A 17,192-nucleotide genomic window follows, 5' to 3' on the forward strand; every position below is an offset into this window, starting at 1 on the left:
GTCTAGGGATGAAGCGATCCGATGTAGGACTTTGTACGCCCCAAAATAGAAGCACCCTAGCGCCTCGGATGAACAACCCCACCAGAAACTCAAAGTCAACGTCAACGTACTTCTCCATACAACCAGCAGCACGCTTTTTCTTTCAACATGCACCCCTTCCTTCGAATAATTCTTTGTACAAGGAAAAGTGATGGAAAGTCCTTGCAGGAGTGGACTTTGATCAATCATTGCTGTTTATGTCTCGAGAATGATATAAGGCTGTGAAAGTAGCAACACGTATGCAGTTACCGAGGGCTCGCAACAGTACATCAAACAAGTCCTCACCACTTGCACGAACTATCATGTCAAAAGTACGGTCTCTTGTTATTTCAAACCCATATTCTGAGAGCACAGCAAACGGAGACTTAAGAGGCTGATACTTTCCCAGGGACTATTACGCTCAACCCCTCTCCACCCCGCCAACATCACCCCCCATCGCGAACAACAAGACCACCGGGTTCCACCCCCATACTCAACACGAGATAAAGGTCTCACAGTCCTCAGAATATGAATTTGAATATCTGAAGCGACTGAAGACAAGAATTCACGCGTTATGCGTCAACTCTCGAAGTGCCTGAGAAGAGGGAGGTAAATGCCAGTATCAATTCTGGCCCTTTCTCACCCTAACTCCCACTAAAGAGTACTTCTTCTCTCGAGAGTGATTCTCATTGATGTTGCTCACCAGGCAGTTTAAAGTCAAAACGAGAACTTGTCTCAAGTGAGAGCTTTGATCGGTTTCGAGCTTGACATGTCGTCTGAGCAAACCCCTTCGAAGATCATCCCACTAGACAGAAGAGTCTCCCATCTGCAACAAACTTCTTCTCAGGTCTGGCTTAGTAGAGAGACACCTGTACGTCTATTTAATGGCTGGGATTCACATGCTCACAGACGGACGTGTAACTGCCTGACTGGATATCTCCAGACTTGACGGCAGATGGAAGGCTTCGAAGATGTCTGCCAGTTATCACACCACCCCACGGATCTCGACCAGAGATTTCACAGAAACTTCGAAACTCTTCACATGATAACAAGTTCAGACGAACGTTTACTGTGAGGAGCAAAGCCTACTGCTTCTCATGCAATGCACACTCAGGTAAATGTCTCTAGGTTAATACAGGGGTCTCTGTACCTGCACAGCCAAGGGAGAGGGGCAGGTTCTCTTTATCGTCGAAGCATGAAAAAGAGAGATACACAAGGTAACTCCTTCCTATTTCTTCAAGCGTGTTTCAACCACAAGGTAAAGTGTTCGTCTCTCTGAGCACATTGCAACACGCTGCTTGAATTTGATGAAAGCACACACTGACCGTGGCTAATAGGTATTGAAGTCAGATATATATAACACAGAAAAGGAAACTTCTACGCCCATTTCATTGCGCTTGTCAGTGCTGTTGTAAATCAGACCCAGACACAGCCCACTGGGACTGATTTAAAGATATATCTCATCTGAGCCACCACGGCCTCCAGGATCACCCACCCTCCAGCAGACACATCTCAACTCTTAGAGGCCATGCCAATCAGGACCTTGACTAGGTCTATGTTCAGCACCACTTATGACCGCCATGGAGGGATACGATGGTAACAACGAACACAAGTCTTCTCTTTCTCAAAGAAAGAAATTCTGGTGCTGCGAGTGAGAATTATTCTGAACATTCACTACCCAGACAGTCATGGACCGCAGTCCTTTCTCGTCATATTGATCTCTTGTGGCCATTCCTGAACGGTGTCTTGGATATGACGGTGCTTTTTGGCTAGCTTCTGGACCTTGCTATGCAAAACAATTGTGCGGCCCCTAGTCGCGGCACTGCTGGGACACGTTGAAATTTTGCGTATCAGAAGACGCCTGGACAAGCAATGCTCCACGAGTGTCGTTTGGGACTGCTCATCCTTTGTGAGAAAGAGCCTTGGGGATAAGCCTCTGTTACCTCCCAACGGACTTGTGATGATCAAGGTGGATTGGGTACCCTACAACAGTGTGGTGGGCTGGAATCATGGCATGAGGACAACAGAAGTTGGGGCGTAGTCTGAACAGTGCCATACTGATGGACAACGACCACAATGATGCCAACGGTCCTTACTTGAGCACTGCTGATTCTCTCCTACACCTCAGTCGTGCAACGAATCACCGTTTGGACTTTTCTTTGTCCTATCACTGTGATGATCCTGATGTTACTGGAGAGTTCGGCTCCACTGTCGGAGTGAACAACTAGCGTACCGACTTGCGTAGCCAGGTTGAGACGGGGAGTGGATAAAATGTGCGCTCCACTCACTTATCTCCCGAATATCGACAACGCTTCCTCGCTCCAACCTCCATCAACAACACAAGTCTCCCTTACACACTTTTTTGAACCTTGGACGCCACTATTGCTTCTTCAATCTTTACTACACTCTACAATATTTGCCCGAAAAGTTGCTACCGCTGCCCGGGAACGCTGCGCGCTCTCGAGTCGTCGTTGACAAGGAGTCGCACAATCGATCTCTCTTTGGCTCCATTGAAGTCGCGAATCTGAATCATCCTTTGATCTGAGTCCTGTAAGTCATTGAAGCTTTTCATGCTATTTCCTCCTGCAAAATTGCTCCCAGTCAGTGTTGTTACGACATGATCCGCCTCATATCCTCGAGTTCAGCTTCAACAACGAGAAGACCACTCGAGTTCCAATTTTTACCCACACTTTCAAGGCCACCCCGCAACAACAGCTAACAATTTTCTAAGCGACAGAATCTCCACCACTCTCTACTTTGATCAACCTTGACTGAAGAGAGTAACTCACACGATGGTTAATCCTCAGCTGTCCATGCCAGAGCGAACAGCTGTCGAAGGACTTCTACTGCTGTCCGAGACTCCAGTCGAGGCTTCAGGAATCGCAACTAGCTCGAATGATAACTCTGCAGCATTGAATTCGAGCTCTGTTCAAGCCGTAGAAGTTACGCCAACAAACTTCAATTACTTCCAATGGCATCACTCCTGCTGTACCAAGTGCAGACTCAACTCCCTCGCACGCAGTCACATCTGCGAATCCCACTATGTTGAGCGTTGACTCTGCTCCATCAGGCTCAGCACTCGTTTGTACGACTACAGATGCACCTACCCCGAAAGTCATTCCAGACGGCCCAGATGCTGTACCAAGTCCCCAGCCTGCTCCTCAAAATGGAGTTTCATCGGCAGATTCGAATGATATCAGCAACACAACTTCCGCACCAATCTCAACTGCCGTAACTTCAACTTCAGGTACTCTGAATGCTAACGTTTCTGCACCAACTCGGGTATCTTCTGCTCCGACCGCACTCACACCTGCAACAACCCCGGCAACTGGTGTTCCTTCCAGTACCACACAATCTGTTTCTGCTCCAAGCCCCATTTCAAGACAACCCGCTGTTCGAGCTGGAAAATTTCGACACTATCCCGTACAAGGCCCTAGCCATTCCGCCAGACCACTACCTCCAATCACTTGGGGTCCTGGCTTGACCTCCGGAGAATATGGACGTGGAAGTCAACCACCTGCCTATTCATCCTCGATGTCTTCGACTAGTGAGGCTGGCAATGGCTCCATCCAAGACAATAGTCTACCTTCCAAATCCTCTATCAACAATACCACGGACGGACAAGACTTCGCTGATTTTAGTGTCAAGCCTCCTACTCCAGCTGGCCCCTCTGCACACTTTGACAAGAGTCCCAAAATTCAATCCCACTCGATCAAGAATCCTGTAAGTCAGCAGTGTGGCTTCGGTGGAGTTGCTTTCTCAGTGGTCGACGGTCGACCTAGATTGGAGCCGGTCAAATCTAAGGACAAGACCGGAAAGACCCAACCAGCTTCTGACCCAGCTGTTAGTCGTAACACGTCTGGTCAACCAAGTCATGATGGCATACCTAAAGTCCAAACGCTTTCCGGCAGTCAGCGCCCTGTTACTGAGAGTTCCTTCGACCCATTCCACGGACCAGCTCCAGGCGAAAGGTTGCCCTTTTGGTTCCTTGTACCTTCTGCTACTCCTTCTTCTGGAAGTCCATACGGTCCTCATACCAGTAGTCTACTCACTACGCCATCAAAGACAACTTCTATTCAAAATGGCACTAGAATTGGTCGGGACGCCATTCTGCTACGTAGCGGACGTCTTGGAAACCCTGTTGCCACATCTCCCAACGGTGTTACTGGACAAGATTCCGTACCTCGCAATTCTTCTATCAACAACACTTCAGGTACTCTTAATGGTGGCACTACTCGTACACCATTGCCCTCAACACCTGTAAAGACTGCTTCTGCAAACGCCATTGGCGACACTCTACTGCCTGCCAGAAGCTCTTCAGAACCAACCAGCTGCGGCACTCGGAAGCAATCAGAAGTCTATCAGCGTATGGAGCGCCGCCTAATTGATATCGAAAGCGGTACATCAGCTGTCACGGTTGACGATCTTATTCGTCTCGAACACCTGGAGCGAGCCTTACTGTCTGACTTCTATATCCTGCACGGAGTTTTCCTTCAGCACCCTCACTACCCCGGCCAACCTAATGAGGCTGCTTTCATTGCAGGCGGCTTTCGAAACCCAAAGAAGTTCTATGCATATGAAGATCGAGTAAAGGACTTGAAGAGCAAGGTGCAGAAGCGAGAGGAGAAACAGGCCGCTGAGGAACCAGATAGAGAAAAGGACTGGAGCAAGCAAGTGAAGGAGGAGCATAGCACTTTAAATATTCTGTACTCGGAGGTGCTTAACTGCAAGAAATTCTTGACAGAGCTCCGCAAGTATTTGGAGCGAGAAAACAAGGTTGGCGAATTCTACGAATACAAACTCAAAGTCCAATACACTGAAATCGGCAACCAGGTCATCCCCAAAGGATACCGCAAGTCCGGCGCGGCGATTCAGAAGAAAGGTATCCAATCTGCCGATCCGAAGACTGCAAATGGCAAGAAGCGACGTACCGTCATCACCATCGACTCCGATGATAACAGTTCCGAACAAGGCTCTACGCCATCAGCAACCCAACCTCCTCGTAAGAAGGCGAAGATGCAACCGGCTCAAGGTGCAAAGATGACTTCCGCCATGCAATTCAAACCAATCGGAAAAGTTGTCAATGATTCCGCCTTGCATCAACAACAACAGCAACGAGGCCAACACCAATTCCAAGTTAGGAATGGTTCCACCATGCATCAGCAACCACGAGGTACTGTACAAGCCATGAATGGCTCGAGTGGTTATCAGCAGCCAAATGGCACTCCACGCCCACACGGTCAAGGTATGGATCGTTCTGGCTATGGCATGCAGCGACACCCACGAAACGGTCAACCCTCACCTCATCTCGCCCAACCCCGCACCCCGGCTTACGTTGACCGTGAGATCGCTTTGAGAATGGCGATGATTGAGCGACTGAACGAAGAAGTCCTTGAGCTGAGATGGGAGAAGAAGGTTTTGGAGAATAATGGTCAGCCTGGGGGCGCATAATTTGCTTCTCAACTCACATATACACATTACCCATGCTTGATTGTTTGATTTTGGCTGTATTCTTGGATCTCGAATATCGGAGACATTGTTTTGGAATACCCTGATATAGAGTACTGTAGCTAGTTGAGTTGAAACTTTTCAACCGGGATTTTAGTCTCTGTTTGTGATTGTGATGTTGACAAGTTGCCCGAATCTGCTGCATCCCTTGCCTGGGCTCACCACACCATGAATCACTGTATTTGGTTTCGAGAATTCTATTCTACTAACTGATTCTGAGTTTCTTGATACATGGAGAGCCATGTATAGCACTGACATCCAGGTGTGACGTCCTCATGTCTACCCGATGATTCGATCCAGCAGTTAGCTCTCACAATTGAACGACAAGTCACCTCAGTATCGACTCAGCAGGCTTTCTGAGATCTAACAAATGATCCAAAACCTACAGAACACTAGCATTGGCGGAGTTGTTGAGAGGTCAATTTGAGACCGGAAATGGTCAAGTCAATTCAATTGCTTTCTTTGCTGGTTGCGCGAGCTGGGCTTGGGCACCTTCTAAACCAGGTATTGAGCCACTACTAAAAGCCGAAAGAAGCAATTTTGGCATCGCATTTCAGTTGCAGCATCACATTGAATGGCGATGATGAGGCGTTGATGGTCTGGAGCTCGCGAAAGTGATTGGCTGCCATATTTGGTGCAATTCACCACGTGAGTTGGAAGCGCCCGGAAAGACTGGATCTCTGAAAATACATAATAAAAGCAGAGTGGTGAATCAAATTGAGTCACAGATCCATCCCAAACGATTCGCTGGTGATGTTTCTGATTCATCAAATGGAGCTCTTGCAAGTTCGCCCCGAACATCCTGGGGCGAAGCTGTTGCACTGCTTAATATTCACCTTGTCGGTCGCTCTCTCCAAATAAAGAAAGTGAATCCAAGTCTCATGTTACTTTCTTCATCAAATATCGTCAGGCTGGAGATACCGAGTTGCACAACCACGCCTAGTCTTTCTCTCGACTGTGGGGTCTCCTTCAGATTTCGAAATTATCTGATCACAACTTGCGTTCTTCGACGGCAAATTCGATTTCAATACCTGCTTTTCTCTTGCAAAGTTCTGGTCACGAGTTTTTAATCGATTTCCTCACTCTATTACATACCGAAACCACAGACTCAGTGCCGAAGAACATACCAGCCAGCCCCTTCTCTCGAACACGATGAGCGCTCACACTATCACCCATGAGACGTCCATTGATACGAAACCCATCACACCACAAGATGTCGAGGTCTATGAGAGCGCTTCATCCTACTTGAATCATGACTACAATATTCTCATCGTCGAGTTCGACAAAGACAGAGAACCCGCCATCAAATCGAAATTTGTTGCCATGAACCTGCACACCATGGAGCGGCTTTTCGATTTTGAAGACAAAATTAAGCTACTGAAGAACTTCGTGATAAAAAAGGAGGCCCATATTGCGAAAGGAAAGAAAATGAAAGCGTCACATTTCGATAAGGAGCGCGATTGCCTCGAGGTATTGGCAGATGACTTCGAAACTTTGAGAATGGACATGATGGCATTGAGAGTACTTCTTGAAGGCTCTGAAGGATATACGTATAAGAAGACTTCTGCAGGATTTAGGATCATCCGTACCACCCCGACTAGAGGGAAGCTTTCTGTAACAGAGCCGGAGGACGAAGCCAAAACTGTGTCCAGAACATCTACAAAGAACAAAAGCACCAGGTCGCAGACTAGGCGCAGCCTTCCTTCATCTCCTTCAACCGCTTCATCAGACATCTTACAGCACTCTGAAGCATCAAGCACCGAGCCGTCTTTCAGAATCTACGAGGAGAAGAAGCGGAAGCGATCTTTGACTGAGCATGACCAGGCTATGGATTTCCAGAGACAGGAACCCGACTTTGTCGACCCAGCTCCCAACCATGCCGCACAAGCTGAGAAGAAGCATGTCACCAGACGAGCTTCAAAAAGAAAAATTCAGAAGTATCCTGCTGTTGCTGTAAAGGCATCAATTTCATCTTCTACTACTTCTAGGTCTAGTAAACCTCGCCGAGAGGTCAAAATGCCAGTTGTTGAAATTGATGGGGTTATCTCAGAGCAGCTGCTACTCGACGAGAGCGTGGTTGCTGCAATCGTAAAGCGGTTCTCATCTCATTCTACCACTTCAGCACCACAAGATCAAGAAGTGAAGAGTCTTAAACTTAAGATTAAAGAGCAGCAGGCCAGGATCAAAGAGATAAGTCGGTACACGGAGGTTCTGTTGAAGGAAAGGGATGAGTTGAGAAAGGATAGACATGATGCTTGGGAGGCGTTGAGGGATGGGCGAACGGCTTTGAGGAATATGACTGATAGAAAGAATGAGTATAAGAGGATTTTGAGAGGAACGAAGAGAAAGAGAAGCGCGAGAGTTGTGGACGATACGTCTGATGACAGTGGCAGCGACAGCGAGGAGGAGATCCCGGCGGTGATGAAGAAGAGGTATGAGATTCCATAATGCTGAGTGCAGGCAAGATAAATGCTTGATAAGCATCTGCGAGATCCAGTGCAAAGCCTTTGTGATGGAAAATACTGCATCTATTGACCATGTGCACTCGGTTTGCATGGATAGTGATTGGAAGCGGCTTTTGGACTAACGAATAACCAACAAAGGCAGCATCATATGCTACAAGGCTTCAGTTTGCGACTGCAAATTAACCCAATAGTATTGATTTTTAAATATCCTATACTGTTTTCGCGATCATTGATATGATTGGTGCGATCTTATTTCTCTCTTGGAAGTGGAAGCCATGACATGAAGCGTCGAGACGTTAACAGAAGAATGAATATTTCTTTGAGCCATGCATAGCATTATTGCATGTCGACAGAATGAAATCCTCAATGTAGATACATTGTCTTTTTACTCTGGGTCTAATTCACAAAGTCGTTCTATTGATGTCGTCGTCTTTCAGCAATGAATGAATGGATGGATGGAAGCCTTCTCACAACCTATCCTAGAAGTAGACTAGTGCGTTCTCGAGTAATTTTCCACAATGTTTACTATCTTATCTCAATCCAGCGAAAAGATTACTATACCTTTCATCTTTATTGGACTTCGTCGTGAAGAATATCGACTGAAATTCTCCTCTCCTAATACCTTTACGAGCATAACAACTCGAGAACGTTTCGGGCAACGGCTACCCATCAACTCCCCCTACCTCAAAGCTACCAACAACAATGCGTCAAATTTAGAGATCATCTTCTGGTCTCAATTTTCAGCCTCTCAGCCAGTCTCAAAGCTCCAAGAACTACTTAGGCCGCCAGATTCGAGCGAAAATGTCAACATCGACTCCCACGGCAGCCGATAAACAACAGGCAATCATCGCTGCCGCCGCTCTTTGTGACAACTTCGATTCCTTGATCTCGGACTATGGAATTCTCACTGGAGCTTTCCCTCTAGAAGATCCACACATCAAAGACTGCTTCATCTCGAGAGATATCATCACTAGCATGGAGCTGGTCGAGCTAGATGATAAGGCCAGGAAGTTGAGATCTCGGGTTGAGAAAGATGCGAGAAAGGAGAAATACCGATATACGCCACGAGAGCGCCATGAAAACGCAAGAAAATACCTTGAGAAGCGGTTTAAAGTTGTAGTTGAAGACCTGAAAGAGTTGAAGATCCACCTCGAGAGCTCGTTTCCCTTTAAATACCTGCCGAACTGCTCATACAGACTTCTAGGCGAGGTAGGAAAGCAGCCAGCTCAAGAAATCAGAGTTCCACAGGACCTGCAACAATATTTCCTCCGAGATAGCACTCTCGATAGGATATTTCCAGCACTTAATGGCTTGGTCCAATCTCCTATACCTCACGCGAGTCCCCGCGAAGAACCAGTTGAGCAATTTGCTTCTGATCCAAGCCCCTTTCAGTCTCCCCAAACGATCAAGAGAACATTCCCTCGATTCGAAAACACTTCACAGCCTTCTGATCGCAATGAGTTCATGATGTCGAGCAAGTATCTTGTCAAGCAAGCTTCAAAGTCGACTCGTCCCCGACGTCTAGTAGCAATGGGAATAGCTGAAAGAATTGCCAACACAATCTCCAACCCTCAAGAGTTCAACCACCCTTTCGGAATATTGGCGCCAGAAGTCCAGACTCCACAGCAGATCTGGCGACATCGATTCCCGAATGGATATTCCCAGTTGGAATCTGCAGAGTACACCCGAGCCTTAGAAGAGCTACTTGCGGCTTCTACTAGGAAGAGGAAATTGTTGGAGACGGCGATGTCGAAAAGGTTGAAGGCAGCCCAGGCTAAAAACAGCGCTTTGGAAGCGACGCTGAAAGAGACAAAGAAAGAGAACAAGGAATTGAAGGAGAACAATGGACAATTGGGCGAGAAGTTGGAACGGCAGAGGCGGACGATATCCAGACAGCAGACTTCTGGCCACCACCGTATATCTTTCACTGACGTAAATCTGAAGACCAAGCGGAAGCGCCACTACGATGAACTCGGTCAGGAGGTGGTCTCCAAAGAAAACAAAGACCCAGATCTGGATTTATCTACCAAGCGTCTGAGAATATCTTGAGATCAACTGCACTTGGTGGACGTGCTAGAGGTCTTGGTTGAGTATTCATTGAATGGTATGTTTTCAGTTCAGTGAATGTTGGTTTGAATGGGGAATTCACTACGAGCTGCATGGATCTGTACGACTGGAGCAATTAGTAATTCTTGTCTGGTGGATTTACTGAAAATAGAAATCAGTGTTCGAACTTCATGTGCACATGCAGCTTGTCTGTTTAAGAAGCTTATCTATAAAATTTGTTCTGCAAATCTAAGATGGTCTCATTGTAGCTTCGAGAGTCCCGACAAGGTAGACCTTTTTCTTCTCCCTGCCGAGTCGAGAATCTAATGGTGAAATCACGTCGCCAAGATACAAACAACAATCGTTTCTCGGTTCTACATTAAAACAACATCATTTAATCTCACAACCGTTCTTTCCACTGATTCAATCATATACCAAGAACCAAATCCGACATCTCATAATGCCCTCTGCGACCCCAGATAGCCCCGCTTCGAAACAGATGTCACGAGATATCTTCAAAGCTGCAGCCAGACCAGAAATTTCCAGCTCTTCAATTGACGACCAGGACAAGCGTAACATAGAGGAGCGGGGAAGTTCAGTGGAAGCAGAGGATCTGCGGGCTCGAGCAAAGTTAGCGGAGGAGATACTCCGAGATCGAGACGATGAGATCTACTACCTGAACGAGGAGGTCCTTCAACTACAGAACGAGAACGAAGATATGGAAGAGAAGCTGGACAGATACAAAGAGCTCTTCGGACCACTGCCGCCCACAGCTGAAGCCATTCAAGCCATGGAGACGAGCAGAGATCGAGTGATGCGCCAATTCTTTGGCAGACGGGGAGCCGAGGAGATGAAAAAGGATCAACAAGCACCAGTATCTCCTCGAAAGGCAAAAAAGATCAATGAAGCCAATTTTACCACCGCAAAACCAGGTCCAGCTACGGTTGAAGGCTGCTCGACCAGCACGAGGGCCTCTCACGGAATTGGAGGATTCATGGAGAAGGGGGCGGGTGTGAAGAGAGTCAAGGGAGAGCCAGATGAGGAGCGACCAGCAAAGAGAGGAAGGAGGCGACCAAGAAAATTCAGAGCAGTGGAGAAAGTCACAAACGCATTAAGGTCTGAGCGGACAGCCGTAGGGGAGAATGGCAATCCGAAGACGACGGTTGTCATTACGGTCGACTCAGACAGCGAGTGAAAGCCGAACTGGGCTTCAGAAAAGATCAAAGAGATATCAAAATGGCTTCTCAGTGTCTGAGTGGAATCTATCAGGACATTCGTGTTATTTTTCTTGCTTGCGTTGCTGGATGGGAATAAGATTAGGATTTGTAGAAGAAGGCTTTTCATGGGGTAAGACCTATATGTTTGTGTCTCACTTTGGGAATTCGTGAGGCTAGATGATAATTGAAAGAACAGGTGGCAATTGCAAGTGTGGTCTTCGTCAATTTCATCGTAGTAGAATGAATGTGGACATTGAGACAACTATCACTCCGTGGCATGATCCAAAATCTCCAGGTGAATTATTGCAATAGCTTTGTCGGTTCCATCTATCGTATCAGGCTTTCATGTCCAAAAGATAAAAAAACACCCTTTAATGAAGTTAATGAATACCAAGCTGCATGAACTTTCCGGTCAGGTACTCATAGTTTCGCCACAGAGTAAATTTCGCGCTAAGCCTCGCGTAAGATCGCGACTTCCGTAGTAAATAAAGCCGACGCGCCGGACTCTTCCATTCCTTTTTCGACACAAGTATTGAAATTCATCTGCATCATTGAACAATCGACCCCTCAAAATGGATTCCGACGATGATACTGACACCAACAAGCTGTTGCTGGGCGGCGGCGACGAACCCTTTCGGCTCCAGCCATTAGAAAGACTCGAAGGGCTAATCAGCGAGATCAACAACATCCAGGCCGCGTTGCCAGAGCTTGTAACCCTACGCAATGGTATGGAGATACTCCACCGTCAAAATATTAGTGAGTATTGATGCATAGCATATTCTCTTTTCCAACCATTGAAGATAGCTAATCCATGACTTTGAACATAGACCTCTGTGTCCGAGTAGCTATGGGGGAGATAGTGGCAAACTCTGGCACCGAAGATCCAGTTTCGAAAGAAAACAGAGCCAAAGATGCGAAGGATTTCGAAGATCTGGGTGAAAGGTAGGTCTTGACTCCCATTTCAATGACTTGAAACGCAAGAGACTTGTCGCAACAGGATGCAGGCTCTGCGGGAGGCGTTGAGAGATGGCACGATTTATCCTATATGCTTTTTATCAGAGCCATATCTGTCATTACCCAGTCTTCAATGACCCAATGCTGACAGCTGCCTCACGCAGTATTGCCAAATTACAATTTCGTCTTGAGCAACTGTCTAGCACATCAGCATACAAGAGGCTTTTGCAGCGAAAGCAGGAGCTCGAATCAGATCTCAGAATGGAAAGTGCGAAGGTACAAGCAAAGGAAGAAGCCATAGTTGACTCCATGATGATCAGAGAGAGTCTGGAGAGAGATTTGGTAAGACTTCATGAAGATCACAGCGCAGCAAGTACAACCAACGTCAAAAGTGTCAAAGCTCTAGAAGACAGAGTAAAAGAGGTCGAAAGCTCTTTGGACCGAGCTGCGAGAAAGTATGCAGACTTGGATCTGGACCACGGCAAACTTTTGGAGAAACTTCAAGGTAACAATCAGAGCACCGCAAAATGGACAGATCATAAGAAAGCTTTGGAAGCCCAAGTGGAGATCCTGCGAGGAGATAAATCGAAGCTGGAAACTGAACTTAGCAGATTACGAAGTCAATCAAGGGCACTGCAAGCCGAAAAGGAAGACCTCAGTTGCCAGGAGGCGGACTCAGAACTGAGAAGACTCAGGACTGTCAATTCGAATGTCCGAAGCGAAACCATAAGGTTGAAGACCATAGTCCGAGAACTTGAAGACAAGGCTAGCATCGCAGAGAGACTGGGTAGGTGTTTGCAGCCCCCTGAATTTACCATAAAGACAGGAGTCTTGGTTCATATACAAGGAAATGGTCCAGAAAACACATACAACAGTGGAACTGAAAGCTAATTTTTTCTTATCTGCTACAGGACCGAAGGTCAACGAGGAGCTGGAGCGTCAAAAAAGGAAAAAGAACCAGTGGAAGGAGTACGCCAATCAACTCAAGCAGTCTCTTGAAGAGAAAGAGGCGGAGTTAGAAAAGGCCCAGGCAGACAATCATGGACTTGCAACAGAGCTCAAGCGAATCTATGATCGCGCCAAGCAAGACGCTGCCAATATCTCCCGTCTGTATTTATCACACACAGATGAAGCACAAGATGAGGCTGGCGATGAGGGCGAAGACGAAGCGGAGAATGGAGGCGAAGATGCGAATGATACAGGGGATAGTTGCAGGCTGCCTGCTCTACAGGGCTTCAAGCAGCCAGTCTATAATATGGTGGTGGGGTATCGCGATGCGGGCGGCCCACGACGTCGTGTCTCACAGGGAAATGTACCGCAGGACGATTCCGAGATGCCAGACGTAGCTCTGAAGCCCAAGTCTGAGAATTTGGTGCCTCCTGGATACTCAATTGTCAAAGAGGTGAGTATCCCAGATAAGTTTACGACATTGCTAACCAGTGCAGCATTTGAGGAAAATCTCCGACCGCACGTCCCGTCCAAAGGTCGTGTCATCAGGCGATGCTGGAGGCTCTTGAAGCTACTTCTGCATTGAAGTTGAGTTTGATCGACCTTTTCATGTGTGCAAGAGTAATTCACAGCAGGAAATCGAATACTGGTAAAGTACAATCGGAAATGTACAGAGAAGGGCCCTGGCAGTAGTCTCCCATGCAACAAACCGAAGCTGACTGATAAATATTCTCTGTTGGGTTGAGCTTGTGTATGTTCTTGTTTGTATTTATCTAGGCATAGATTTGGTGTCGGATATGCTCTGCTTGCACAGATGAAAGAATGATTTGGTGACCGGTACATCTGACGATTCTGCACGGGATGCAAACGCACAGTTGAAAACACTATACCTATAATTTGTCCTTTCTCTTATTAAGAGTAGAATCGTAAATCGAAACTTTAGTTCATCTTTGCTGATCATTGTGGTTATGGTCCATGAGACCCGGTTGTACCTGGTAAGCTGGACGTCTTCGGCCACCAATCGATCAACCCACTTAATAGCACCTGCAGACACTTGGGTATTCTGATAAAAGTTCAGGCTGAGACAGGTCGTATCCAAGTTCTACCCCCTTTGATGACACATATGAGCCAGTCTCGTCAACCACTGTGAAACCAAGCCTCAGTTCACCTCCGCTGCCCTCTCATACTCATACGATCATAAATTCCAAACTGCTACGTACCAGCACTACGTAAAGACCCAATTTGTTAGACATTTTATTCAAAAGATATCGAGAAGAGCGTCATGGGCCTCAGAACCCGACGATCAGACTTTACCTGAGACGCACGAAAGCAGAAGACCACGTGTGGAAAGTGAAATAAAAAACCACGCAATTGCTAGCTAAGACCAAAACTTCGAAAGCCTATCAGCCGCCGCACAAAAGGAGGAGAGGCGAGACGTCACACGCGAGAATAATTCCTGTACGAGAGCTCTGTAGCCAAACAGATTGGGAGGAAACAAGATAGGGCTAGGAGAAATTGAAGGAAGATGAATGGGAACAGTAATGCATTAGCATGGATATGACGATGAAAACATGGTAGGCAGGAGGAGAAGCTATCTACAAAATAAGGTTGTTTATTCGATGAGTTATTGGTTGCTTGCTTCAAGGCTCCCCCAGCATGACTATGTCTATTTCAACGTTGATGTGTCTTACCAATCGAAGCTGGCTTGGTAGAACCCTATAGTCGCCGAGAATTTCTATTCACTCACTTTCTTAAATCCCCGTACATTCCATTACATATCCACGAAGACAACATCATCGTTAACTTATTCTCTTCAACAGCTAAAAATATCTCTGAAGTGGACAGCACCCCAAAAGATTCAACTGGCAAGCAGAATACATCATGGAAGCAATAACCACATCCAATATTCGTCCAGCAAGCGCTAATGCTGTCGTCAATCTCGGTGACCAGCCAGCACTGCAACCAATCTCCTCAGTTTTGAGTTCTAATACTCTACCAGGCGTAGCGTCGCACGATATCTCCCATGACAGGACAGTAGCAGCGGATCGTCCCTACCCATCGGTAACCACGGTCCGCCGGCTGGCCGAGAAGCATCCATCGGCCAAAGATGATCTTATCGAACTTGCAGATGCCCTCAAAAATCTCGAGAATTCACATCAAATACTCCTCCACTCTCGATTGAATATCATCGCCGAGAAAGATCGACTCCTAGAGGAGAAGGAGAAAATCATCCAAGACTTTAACCGCCGACTAAAGAAACGAGAGATCATCAAGCAGAATATCATCAATCAGGTCAAGGCAGAGGCTGCGCGCAAGACAGAAGAGGAAGTTCAAGCACGGATATATGTGGTCAACGAGAACTGCAATACACTTCATCTTGAAAATGCTATGCTTTTGGCTTCTGTGGATGACTTGAAAGAGAGGTTGAGGTTGACTGTTGCTGGCTTGAAAAGATCTTATGGCGAGGTTTTGAAGGAAGACTCTAAGATGGACACATTCCCGACAGATAAAGAGCCGCGTACCCCAGGGGAAAGTGATACGATCTTAGTGATGAAGGACGTTGCGGATACTCCGTTGCTTGAATTTGCTTCCAATGGTGTGGTTGAAGCACTTCTCCAGGGGTACGAGAAAAGTGTGCCAGCACACAAGAAGACTTACCGAAGCCCCTATGCGTCAAACACAACAGCAAAACGCAGTCTTCTATCGCCCGCTACGGAACAAGAAAAGATATCTTGCGCAGAGGGCGTGAGCTTTGACCAGTCATATGGTCCTTCAACCACACCCACTCCGAAATATAGCAGTCCTTATGGCAACAAAGTGAACTCCATTCAAGATTCTTTCTTGACAACTGGTCACGTCGAAAATCATAGTCCATACAACGAAAAATCACTCACGGGAGAGAAAACTTCCCAGATTTCATCCGCCGAAGATCAAGAGAAGAGCGATGACACACATCCAGAAGTTGACGTCGGCATGCGTCAAGCAATTCTACCAAGTGATCAAAACCAGACGTCATACCCAAATATCAGAGAGGTGATGGAAGATATAGATTGAAACAGACCATGAAAGATCAATTCCATCATTATCTAGCTCCCAACCCTCCTCTGAGCAGGATACCGTGTGGGCAATTGAGACAGCGCGGACATGTCACGATGACGAGGTCCACTTGGCATACAGAGACTTAATGATTCGGCTACGTGAGAAACAGTGAGTTTGTCAGCTAACACTAAGTCAGAGGATCATGTGTATTAATAAATCTTAGAGGTGTGACTTTGCGGCAGCCTTATCTTCAACCCACCAGGCTACCACAGTCGGGATAGAAATACTTCATTGAAATGCAAATTGCTTTTTTCTTTTTGTCTTCTCGCTTGCATAATGTTCATAGGGTTGAGGGTTGCAAGAAGCGATGATATGTGGCACTGGTTGTCTCCTAAGCTGGGATATAGGTCACCTATGGCTGTGAATGCAGCGGTGTCTGGCATTTTTACCTTTAGGGGGAGAATTTGCATCAATGGATATATCGTTTCAACGCGTGCATATATTTCTGGATGTACAGCAGTAAAGTCTCAGTAGGCATTCCCATCACGTATCAAGGCTCAACTGTAGGGATGTGGGGATCAGCCTTCACGTGATGAACAGCACTGAATTCGAAATAGGGGCCTGCTCGGTAAATATCTTGGCGTAAACAATGTCCTGGGTAATGTTGATTTGCGGCCCCCAAGATATGGCTTTCCTTGTTTTTACGAACTAGAGATCATCTCAAAACTCAAATCGTAAGAAAACTTTTGACTGTGTTAACATTTACTGCAGTCATGTGGTCGCTCTAGAAGTGAATTAAAAGGTGCCAGGATGGCTTGATTCCTGCAGCTACAAAAGACACACATACCATTCCTCCAAGGGGAGATCTCCGTTCCTTCTGCGACAACATAGAACAAGATAATATCAAAAATTGTTGCATTTTTTATAAAGAACCTCATTCTTGGAACGCGTATCAATATCTAGCATCTGCACGTCTTCTTGACTTCTTCATCCCAAC

The 17,192-nt window shown here is 46.6% G+C and overlaps 6 protein-coding genes across 6 annotated transcripts; all 6 read left to right on the top strand.

The window, feature by feature from the left end:
- Positions 1-3,060: 3,060 nt before the first annotated feature.
- Positions 3,061-5,469, top strand: ONS95_003430 (uncharacterized protein; the record flags this gene model as incomplete). Its single annotated transcript, XM_058496741.1, has 2 exons — positions 3,061-4,794; positions 4,852-5,469. 2 exons carry the CDS (start codon positions 3,061-3,063, stop codon positions 5,467-5,469), a joined length of 2,352 nt encoding a protein of 783 aa, XP_058353993.1.
- A 763-nt stretch (positions 5,470-6,232) lies between these two features.
- On the top strand, positions 6,233-8,177 carry ONS95_003431 (uncharacterized protein). Its single transcript, XM_058496742.1, has one exon. It carries the CDS (start codon positions 6,679-6,681, stop codon positions 7,972-7,974), a length of 1,296 nt encoding a protein of 431 aa, XP_058353994.1. The 5' UTR covers positions 6,233-6,678; the 3' UTR covers positions 7,975-8,177.
- A 615-nt stretch (positions 8,178-8,792) lies between these two features.
- On the top strand, positions 8,793-10,040 carry ONS95_003432 (uncharacterized protein; the record flags this gene model as incomplete). Its single annotated transcript, XM_058496743.1, has 1 exon — positions 8,793-10,040. The coding sequence occupies one exon, from the start codon at positions 8,793-8,795 to the stop codon at positions 10,038-10,040; it is 1,248 nt and encodes a 415-aa protein (XP_058353995.1).
- A 457-nt stretch (positions 10,041-10,497) lies between these two features.
- ONS95_003433 (uncharacterized protein) lies at positions 10,498-11,232 on the top strand (the record flags this gene model as incomplete). The annotated part of the gene is made up of 1 exon (XM_058496744.1): positions 10,498-11,232. One exon carries the CDS (start codon positions 10,498-10,500, stop codon positions 11,230-11,232), a length of 735 nt encoding a protein of 244 aa, XP_058353996.1.
- Positions 11,233-11,826: 594 nt separating this feature from the next.
- Positions 11,827-13,881, top strand: ONS95_003434 (uncharacterized protein; the record flags this gene model as incomplete). The annotated part of the gene is made up of 5 exons (XM_058496745.1): positions 11,827-12,010; positions 12,082-12,196; positions 12,373-12,995; positions 13,120-13,610; positions 13,654-13,881. 5 exons carry the CDS (start codon positions 11,827-11,829, stop codon positions 13,723-13,725), a joined length of 1,485 nt encoding a protein of 494 aa, XP_058353997.1. The 3' UTR covers positions 13,726-13,881.
- A 1,156-nt stretch (positions 13,882-15,037) lies between these two features.
- On the top strand, positions 15,038-16,210 carry ONS95_003435 (uncharacterized protein; the record flags this gene model as incomplete). Its single annotated transcript, XM_058496746.1, has 1 exon — positions 15,038-16,210. One exon carries the CDS (start codon positions 15,038-15,040, stop codon positions 16,208-16,210), a length of 1,173 nt encoding a protein of 390 aa, XP_058353998.1.
- Between the last annotated feature and the right edge of the window lie 982 nt (positions 16,211-17,192).

Source organism: Cadophora gregata, assembly GCF_030347475.1.
Source record: "Cadophora gregata isolate MNR1 chromosome Unknown scaffold_12, whole genome shotgun sequence".
Classification (NCBI taxonomy): Eukaryota; Fungi; Ascomycota; class Leotiomycetes; order Helotiales; family Ploettnerulaceae; genus Cadophora; species Cadophora gregata.